We start from the raw sequence: 10,397 nt of genomic DNA, 5'->3' as shown, positions 1-10,397 counted from the left end.
TTCAAGACAACGTCGTTGGCAAAGGCCTTATACTTATATTCTTTTGAGCCTACACCAATCCCCTTTATTTCTTTTGTTGCTTCTATTTTCCTCAACAGGGCCTCTAGTATTGTTATAAATAACAATGGCGATAGCGGGCACCCCTGTCTGGTTCCCTTTGTTATCTCAATTTTGTCTGTGAAGTTATTATTAACTATCAATTTAGCATATTGTTCCAAATAAATAGCCCGAATACCATTTAAACGTTTTTCACCGATATCCATAAATTCTAAATTTCTTTTCATAAAATGCCAAGACACATTATCAAATTCTTTTTCAGCATCCAGAAACATTAGGGCGGCTTGTTTGTCTCTCCTGGAGTCCAGATATTCCATTATATCAATTATATTTCTTTCTCTCCCCTCCCCCCGGAATAAATTTATTCACAGGAAAAAAAGGTGCGTGGGTTTTTTAAAAAGTGAAATCACTCTCATCATTTATTAAGTTAAAAAACAGCAATTGAAAAGCACCGATCAGACATTGCATTTCGAGGCCTCCATCGCAAACTCAAATCTGGTTGCAATTTTTTTTTGGGGGGGGGGAAAGGATCTTGGCTTTTTAAAAAGGGATTCGGCATTCGGAGAACTCCAAGATGCAGGATAGAGACGCATTTGGGGCGGGCTAAAGACCTCAAGGGATCCCACTCTGACATTTGGAAATCTCTCCTCTCCTAGGGCTCCCTTCTGGCTAGCCTAGGGGAGGAGGGAGGGGCAGGGCTGGCTACCCTGGCGTTGGGAGATGGGGGCCACATGGGGACAGAACGGGGTGTCAAGGGGCCATGGCGATCCAGCCGAGGATGAGGAGGGAACCACCATACGGGGCTGCCTTGGTCAGGATCGGGTCCCCTGTCACGGCGTGGTAATACAGGGCGCCAGAGAACATCCCCATGCCCAGAGACAGGATGCTGCCGGCCATCATGGGATAGCGGCAGTGGGGCACAGCCAGGAGGGCCAGGCTGTGGAGGAAGTGGTATTTGTTGGCCATCTCGTAGAGCTCTTTCAAGTCGTCATCTCGGTCGCTGTGACGGAAATCGTGAGCCCCGTAGGCGGCCGCCCCGACGGCCGCAGCCCCGCTCAGCGCAACGAGCCGTCGGAAAAACGCCCCGGCGCCCGCCATATCAATTATATTTCTAACATTGTCCTTCATCTGTCTACCAGGTAGAAATCCAGTTTGGTTCTTTCCAATCTCCTCTCCAAATACATTTTTAAGTCTATTGGCCAATATACTGGCAAATAATTTGTAATCATTATTTAGGAGCGAGATTGGCCTATCATTTTTCACCTGCCTTATGTCCGTGTCTTGTTTGGGAATTAGTGCAATATGGGCTTCTTTCCAAGTAATATATTTTCTTTTTTTAAGAGGAAAAACACATTGATTTAAAACGTTATATATTTCCAGCCTGATGTAGGGCCTGTGTTGTTGTTTTTTAAGCCAAATTCAATGGAAATGCATTGTTTGAAGAGTGAATAGATGTATATGCAGAATATGTAAACGTGCACTGTGAAAGCTTTGTAATATTACTTTTGTGATTTTGGGTAAAATTGGTGGATGAAGAAAGTGTTGAACTAAAAGCAAACTGTGTGCTTAACTTGTGTTTGTATCTTTTCGTTTCTAAAGGGACCTTTACAAATTGAATTTAAAATAAACAAGCAAACTCCAAAATTAAAAAAAAAATAGAAAAAATAATACTGGTTGGAGCTTTTCTCTGCTTCCTCTAGCTACTCTCCCACAATATATACTGCTGGGGAGGACAAAGCATATGCACAGCTTTGCCACCCATCTCTCAATATGCCCTATACATTTTACTTCTGGTTGGGCTGGAGCTGGCATTTTTCTGATGTCAGCACATTCTGTCATTGTTGCCTCAAAGCCAATAATATCTATGCTTTAAAAATGCAGAGGAAAAGAACGATAATAGTTATTTTATATGGGTACATGGACAAAGTCTTGTTTGCTATGGCAAGTAAAAATTGCACAAAAGAAGAAAAAGTAATTCCACCAGACTTAAGAAATCCATCTTCATATCATTCATAGAGCAATAAATAGCATTAAGTGGGCCAATCCAGACATAGATCATACAACCCTAAACCACTTGGAGACACAAGATGGATTTTGTTCCAGTCAAATAAATCACTTATTTTCTAAGGGAGCAATATTTACAGCAGTGGAAGGGGAACAAATTAACACTATTTTCAGTATAGAAAAGGCCCAGGGGTGGAATTAAGAAGTATAGGCACATCGATCCCACCCACCCCTCACACCCTTTATTTATTTTTTATTAATGAGAACCTGCAAATCCACTGTTTTATGGAATTGTAGTTGAACAAGGGAAAGAAGAAAATAGTATTGCCGCTCTCTTTTATTGGTTTTGTTAAAATAGGATTTTCCATTCTGACTGGCCAATTTGACTGCAGCAGCCTGCTGCTGATATTATGGATAATGTTTTCTGAATGAAACTTGGATCAGAATGTTATGCCGTCCTGCATTTCAGATGGAAATAGGAACACTCTTCCTGGCCCAGTCAATTACCACCACCCCCGCTACTTTTTATCAGCCAAGAAGGGCAAGAGTGTTCCTATTTCCATCTGAAATGTCTTGGGCCCGGTCTTATTCAACATCTTTATCAACGACTTGGATGATGGACTCAAGGGCATCCTGATCAAATCTGCAGATGACACCAAACTGGGAGGGGTGGCTAACACCCCAGAGGACAGGATCACACTTCAAAACGATCTTGACAGATTAGAGAACTGGGCCAAAACAAACAAGATGAACTTTCACAGGGAGAAATGTAAAGTATTGCACTTGGGCAAAAAAAATGAGAGGCACAAATACAAGATGGGTGACACCTGGCTTGAGAGCAGTACATGTGAAAAGGATCTAGGAGTCTTGGTTGACCACAAACTTGACATGAGCCAACAGTGTGACGCGGCAGCTAAAAAAGCCAATGCAATTCTGGGCTGCATCAATAGGAGTATAGCATCTAGACCAAGGGAAGTAATAGTGCCCCTGTATTCTGCTCTGGTCAGACCTCATCTGGAGTACTGTGTCCAGTTCTGGGCACCACAGTTCAAGAAGGACAATGACAAACTGGAACGTGTCTAGAGGAGGGCAACCAAAATGGTCAAAGGCCTGGAAACGATGCCTTATGAGGAACGGCTAAGGGAGCTGGGCATGTTTAGCCTGGAGAAGAGGAGGTTAAGGGGTGATATGATAGCCATGTTCAAATATATAAAAGGATGTCACATAGAGGAGGGAGAAAGGTTGTTTTCTGCTGCTCCAGAGAAGCGGACACGGAGCAATGGATCCAAACTACAAGAAAGAAGATTCCACCTAAACATTAGGAAGAACTTCCTGACAGTAAGAGCTGTTCGACAGTGGAATTTGCTGCCAAGGAGTGTGGTGGAGTCTCCTTCTTTGGAGGTCTTTAAGCAGAGGCTTGACAACCATATGTCAGGAGTGCTCTGGTGGTGTTTCCTGCTTGGCAGGGGGTTGGACTCGATGGCCCTTGTGGTCTATTCCAACTCTATGATTCTATGAAGAGTCCGAAGCACAAGTCGTTGCCCTGACTAATACAAACACCTTGTCCACATCCTCAAGCCTTACTATCTGAAAATTATCCAAAACAACAGGACTAGACAGTGCTCTGGACACCCATGAGACTCATCTGCTATAACAGCAGAGTCAAGATCCCAGCGGATGCAAGTGGTTTTATCCTCAAAATGCTTTGCAAACAAGTCACAGTGCTTACACATAGCTACCGTTGGTTCCACCACCTCCTTGAGTCAGACTGTCTTTCTTCTTCATTAGCGATCACTTGTAGCTGAGTATACTGCTATCTTCTATCTGATTGGTCCTAGAACAATGCAGCAGTATGATTGGTTGGCAGGAGCCACCCAATCCAGCTCCAGATAGAAGTGAATCCACAACCTGACTGGCCTACAGGAGAATTCCGGAATTAGCCAATCACGTGCCGCCCATTGTGTAAATAATGCAGATACTTTGAGGGGACTTCCATTCCCTCCTCACCACCATGAGCTGAATAAAGAGCATGAAATCCACTCTCGACTCTGAGTATATTTCACTGGCGACGAGGATGGGATCCCGCTGAGCTGACCGCCACACACAGCACTGCAGCACCGCCACCTGCCGCACCGCTGCCTCGCACCGTGTATCCAGGCTTCAGCTCCGGGACCCAAGGAACTCAGAATGGCAACCAACAGCAGCTTCTCGCCGTTCAACCCAGCATCCGGAGACTGGGAAGCGTATGCCTCCCGTTTCACCTTCCTCCTAGAAGCCAAAGGGGTCACCGACGAAGAAGATGCCAAGAAGAGGGCAATATTCTTCAGCGTCTGTGGAGAGGAGACGTTTGAAATCGCCCGGGCTCTCCTTGCGCCTGAAGACGTCGCTACTGTTCCATACAAAACAATAATGGAATGGCTGAAGGGGCACTTTTCGCCGCAGCCCTCAGTGGGGCTCGTCAAAATGCCTTCTACGCAAAGCGGGGGAAATGTCTACTAGGAGTGCCTCAGGTGGCCTTTCTGGGATTTATGGTGGACGCAGAAGGGCTCCACCCGACTGGGGACAAGGTACGGGCCATTTGTGATGCCCCAGCGCCCAAGAGCAAGACTGAACTTCAGGCCTTCTTGGGACTATTGAACTTTTACCGTTCCTTCCTTCCCCACAAGGTGGCGGTAGTGGAGCCCCTACACAGACTCCTGGACAAGCGGGCCCCTTGGGTGTGGGGCCAGCGCCAGGAGGCCGCATTCCAGGCAGTCAAGGACTTGCTTGTCTCAAACGCGGTCTTGGCACACTTCGACGAGAGTCTGCCGGTGGTGCTAGCATGCGACGCCTCGCCCTATGGCATCGGCGCTGTCCTGGGACACCAACTCCCGGATGGAAGAGAGGTACCGGTGGCATACTTTTCCCAGACACTCAACGCAACCGAGCGGAACTACTCGCAAATCGACAAGGAGGGTCTGGCAATCGTGAAGGGAGTAAAAAAATTCCATGATTTCTTGTACGGGCGGCCCTTTACCGTGGTGACTGACCACAAGCCGTTGCTTGGCTTGTTTGCCCCCGAAAAGCAGACCCCCCAAGTGCTGTCTCCTCGTGTCCTGAGGTGGTCAATTTTCCTTGCCAGCTACCAGTATGCACTGATTTACCGCCCTGGGAAGGCGATGGGCCATGCAGACGCCCTCAGCAGGCTACCACTACCGGAAACAGGCCCCGACCCAGCACCTGCACAAGAGGTTATGAGCCTGGAGCTGCTTCCCGACCGCCCCATTCAGGCACAAGAAGTTGCACACCATTCCAAGAAAGATAGGGTCATCTCCCGGGTCCTGGACTGGGTGTGGAGGGGATGGCCCAGCAGCAGCCCTGGGCCAGAATTCGCCGGCTACACAACCCACAAACATGAACTGTCGGCCCACAAGGGGTGCCTGTTATGGGGAAGCAGGGTCGTTGTTCCCCAGCCCCTCCGAAAAAGGGTCCTCAGAGCCCTACATGAGACACACCCAGGGGTAGTGAGATTGAAGGCCCTTGCCAGGAGTTATGTGTGGTGGCCGGGGATCAACGGAGAGATAGAGGCCTGGGTCAAACACTGCCAGGCCTGCCAAGAATCCCGCCCAGATCCCCCAAGGGCCCCAGTCCAGTCCTGGGAGTCCGCCCGAGCACCATGGTCACGCCTGCATGTGGACTTCGCTGGCCCCTTTCAGGGGAAAACATTCTTCATAGTGGTGGACTCCTACACCAAATGGTTAGAAGTTGCACTGGTACCATCCACTTCCACGTCCGCAGCCATCCGGGTACTACGCAGGCTGTTTGCAACCCACGGGCTCCCTGACACTCTCGTCTCAGACAACGGGACTGCATTTACGTCAGGAGAATTCCAAACCTTCACAGCGCAGAACGCCATCCGCCACATCCATTCGGCGCCATTCCACCCTGCCACCAATGGCCAAGCAGAACGCATGGTGCGGACCACCAAGGACACTCTCCGCCACATGACGCAAGGGGATTGGGAGTACCACCTTGCCACATTCCTTCTAGCACAGCACAGCACCCCCAGCTCAACGACTGGCCGGAGCCCCGCTGAACTACTAATGGGTCAGCGCCTTGCAATCAGATTGGACCGCCTTCACCCCGATAGAGCTCAGGATGAGGTAGTGGTGGGGGAAGGCAGGAACCCCCGGACCTTCGTGGCCCAGGACTCAGTGTACACAAAGAATTTTGGGGCAGGCCCAGCATGGGTACTCGCCACAGTCACCAGGGTCACTGGCCCCGTGTCGTACGAGTTGCTAACGGATGGGGGGCAATGCTGGCGCCGCCACTGCGACCAGATACGGCGACAATTCCCGGGAGAAAACCAGGAGGAGGACAGGTCAGAGGAGTCCCAAGGGAACAGTGGGGCAGTGAGGCCCATAGAACAGGAGGGGCCAGCAGGAGAGGCAGAATCAGTAAATACAGAGAGGACACGCGAGGCCGAAAGGACACCGGAACCAGAACCACGACTGAGCGAGCCGGTTGCGCCAGACCAAACGGCCCCATCACAGCCAGCATCCTTGGAACACAAGCCAGAACCTGAACCCCGGACCAGGGAACACCCCAGGCCGCAACGCACACGTAGGCCGCCGGCGTACCTTGAGGACTATGAATGCGACCTCCCGGGCAGGACTGGAACTTAGAGGGGAGGGGTGTTATGTACTGAGTTGAATAGGATCCAAACTGCAGCAGTCTGATTGGTCCTAGAACAATAGGCTCCAAAATGCAGCAGTCTGATTGGTCCTAGAACAATGCAGCAGTATGATTGGTTGGCAGGAGCCACCCAATCCAGCTCCAGATAGAAGTGAATCCACAACCTGACGGGCCTACAGGAGAATTCCGGAATTAGCCAATCACGTGCAGCCCATTGTGTAAATAATGTATATAAAGCAGATACTTTGAGGGGACTTCCATTCCCTCCTCACCACCATGAGCTGAATAAAGAGCATGAAATCCACTCTCGACTCTGAGTAGATTTCAAGTGGGTTGAAAGTCTAAATCTCAACAGAAAGTCATCTGACCATCAGAGGGCAAGCAGAACCTTAATACTCCCTCCATCCTTCCTCCTATGACTAGGCGGACAATGACCTTTTAACACACTGAAAGCTCCCAAGTCCAAAAGGTGTGAAGGGGGCCAACTCCCACTTGCACGGGCAAAGGCACTTTATCTGTGACTGGTGCCACCCACCCAAGCCACTGTTTGAACGGCTGAGATGTAGGAAACATCACAATATCATACTCTGGGAAGGTACTGTCAGTACAGGACTGGACCAGAGCAGGCAGTCTGAATTGTCAACCATTTTGCATTCTACCGTATTTTTCGCTCGATAACATGCACCTGACCATAACACGCACATAGTTTTTAGAGGAGGAAAACAAGAAAAAAATTCTGAATGAAACAGTGGATGTATCATTTTTGTGCTTCATGCTGCGGCCACAGACATGTGATTTGATGGTGAGTTTGGGGTAGCCCAATGCAAAGATCCTGAGGATCCATGTGGATCCATGCTTTGTAACCACGTTTTTGCACCATTGCAGCCCCAGGCAACAGTGGGTGCGTGATTTTTTTGGTGCAGGCTGTAGCCATGGACATGCTATGTGATCTGATGGTGAATTTGGGGTGACCCAATGCAAAGATCCTGAGGATCCATGTGGATCCATGCTTTGTAACCACGTTTTTGCACCATTGCAGCCCCAGGCAACAGTGGGTGCGTGATTTTTTTGGTGCAGGCTGTAGCCATGGACATGCTATGTGATCTGATGGTGAATTTGGGGTGACCCAATGCAAAGATCCTGAGGATCCATGTGGATCCATGCTTTTTAACCACGTTTTTGCACCATTGCAGCCCCAGGCAACAGTGGGTGCGTGATTTTTTTGGTGCAGGCTGTAGCCATGGACATGCTATGTGATCTGATGGTGAATTTGGGGTGTCCCAATGCAAAGATCCTGAGGATCCATGCTTTGTAACCACGTTTTTGCACCATTGCAGCCCCAGGCAACAGTGGGTGCGTGATTTTTTTGGTGCAGGCTGTAGCCATGGACATGCTATGTGATCTGATGGTGAATTTGGGGTGACCCAATGCAAAGATCCTGAGGATCCATGTGGATCCGTGCTTTGTAACCATGTTTTTGCACCATTGCAGCCCTGTTTTTGCATCAGATCATTGCTATGTGATCTGATGGTGAATTTGGGGTGACTCAATGCAAAGATCCTGAGGATCCATGTGGATCCGTGATTGGAACCACGTTTTAAGTAGGGAGGGAAGGAAAAACATAGAAGCGACAAGGAGAGGGGTGTGCAGAGAAGCAGCTGGCTAAGAATGCAGGAGAGGGGTTTTACCGGAGGGAGGAAAGGAAGGCAAAAGTCCCCCCCCCCCACAAGCCAACCAGCTCTCTCTCTCCCCCCCCCCCCCAACCTGCATGTTGCCTTCGAGTCCCAGACGCACGGAGAGGAATTAGAAGGACGCTCTGCTGCTTTCCACTCTGCTTGCCTGGAGGGGAGGGGTTTTCTCTGCTCTTTGTTCCGTTTGAGCAAACACAGTAAGGAAACAGAAGCGGGTGGGCAGTAAGACCCTGAGGCAGAGCTTCCTCCTTTCAAGGCTTCCCTTCTCCGGACGATTTGATATTTGCCTGATTTTTGCCTTCACTCGCGCTTGTCAGCTCCAGGGACCACACATTCGCTCAATAACACGCGCAGACATTTCCCCTTACTTTTTAGGAGAAAAAATCTGCGTGTAATAGAGGGAAAAATACGGTATATTCCCTATCTTTTAAACAACCCTCGTTTGTTGCGGTTGTTGCGGCAGTTAAAAGCCAGAAGGGTACTAGCAGCAGGACCAACCTACACCCCTCAGCTGTTTAGAACCTTCCTTAGGCACAATTTATGCATGATCTTTGTTTTGCAGCCTTTTCAGAGCATGAGGTTAATCCCCCATTCTCCTTGTTTTCCTACACAAAATGTGATGTTCAATGCTTTTGGGGGGTTTTCAAATTTTTTTTATTGATTTTCCAGCTCTGACACAGAGGACTCTGCATTTTCTGCCATTTGGGTGCAATCAAACTGCAGATTCTGAACTACACATGGGCTGATACCCCGGGATGCACCACTGAATTTTTCTTCAAAAATCTGTGCTTTCTTATTTCTTCACCTTTTTGTTTCCTCATCGTCTTTTACAAAGGAAATGGGGCTGCTGCAGTTGGACAGTTGCCTTACTTGGTCATATGGCCCAAATGGTTGGAGGCCCATGGTCTTAAAGCTTAAGACATGCCTGCAAGGAGGTGTGGGCCAGCTCTGACACAGAGCACTCTGCATTTTCTGCCATGTGGGTGCAATCAAACTGCAGAATCTGAACTACACGTGGGCTGATACCCCGGGATGCACCACTGAATTTTTCTTCAAAAATCTGGGAGGTACACCAGCTAAGCTTTGAGCTACCTCTCCAATAGTGACCCATCAACACCAAACAGTTTGTCGTTGGCTTCCTTGGCATAGTTCTTCAAGTAGAAGGCTTCCTTAGCAAAGTAAACAGTAGCAAAGTAAACTGCGCTCTTAACTGACAAGGCCAAGCAGGCGTTAAAGATGTCTGTGCAAATAGGCTTTCTCCAGGACGCTCCTGTGCCATGGAAAAGGTCTCTGTCCAAGGAGGTCTGGTCCTCTACTGAGTGTATCTGGGAAATGTGCCTCTTCTGCCTTCTGATAGGCTACACCTGAAAAGAGCCACTTCTGCCATTGTGAAAGCTGAGCCCTCTTGAGGTGGTAGGAGGACCCATGCAGCAGGATAAAGCCCACAATAAACACCGAGAGGATCCTCTCCTGTGAAGGCTACAGTGGGAAGGGATGGAGTTCCTTCAGTGGAAGGCCTAAAAACGGAGATGAGCACCCCATAGTCAAATTTTATTAGACTTAACCATCCAGGAGTCCTTTACCTTTACCTTTAGTTCTTTGCTTCCATTTTAATGAGGGAACAGAAATATGTGAAAAGCAATGTTGTCCAATGTTATTTGATAATATGTCGCACCAGGCCCATTGCTATCAATCAAATTCAATGCAACATACCAGCCAGGGAAAACATTAAGTTTAGGGAAGCTTTTAATGTTTGACGAACTATTGTATTTTAAGATTTTGTTGGAAGCCGCCTGTCAGGGAATTGGAAGCTGCCAAAGAGCCGAGGGGGGAGAGAGGCAATTACAGGGAGCCTAAAGAGCTCATCAGCAGTCTCTCATCCGACTCCGAGGAGGAAATAGGGAGGGGGGAGAGCCAGTGCCCGGAACTAGCTACTCACAGAACAGAGGAAGCAGGAGGCGTGCACTGCGG

General features: G+C 48.7%; 1 protein-coding gene across 1 annotated transcript; it reads right to left on the bottom strand.

Annotated features, from left to right (window-relative positions):
* Positions 1 to 460: 460 nt before the first annotated feature.
* On the bottom strand, positions 461 to 1,155 carry LOC128406053 (transmembrane protein 256 homolog). The gene has a single exon (XM_053373096.1). The coding sequence runs from the start codon at positions 1,153 to 1,155 to the stop codon at positions 808 to 810; it is 348 nt and encodes a 115-aa protein (XP_053229071.1). The 3' UTR covers positions 461 to 807.
* Positions 1,156 to 10,397: the final 9,242 nt, after the last annotated feature.

Source organism: Podarcis raffonei, chromosome W (genome assembly GCF_027172205.1).
Source record: "Podarcis raffonei isolate rPodRaf1 chromosome W, rPodRaf1.pri, whole genome shotgun sequence".
In the NCBI taxonomy this organism is placed as follows: domain Eukaryota; kingdom Metazoa; phylum Chordata; class Lepidosauria; order Squamata; family Lacertidae; genus Podarcis; species Podarcis raffonei.
This window is presented reverse-complemented; position numbering and strand designations above follow the sequence as displayed.

What these genes read in the sequence shown, in the direction of transcription:
- LOC128406053 (XM_053373096.1), bottom strand. Translation starts at nt 1,155, where the DNA reads ATGGCGGGCGCCGGGGCGTTTTTCCGACGGCTCGTTGCGCTGAGCGGG.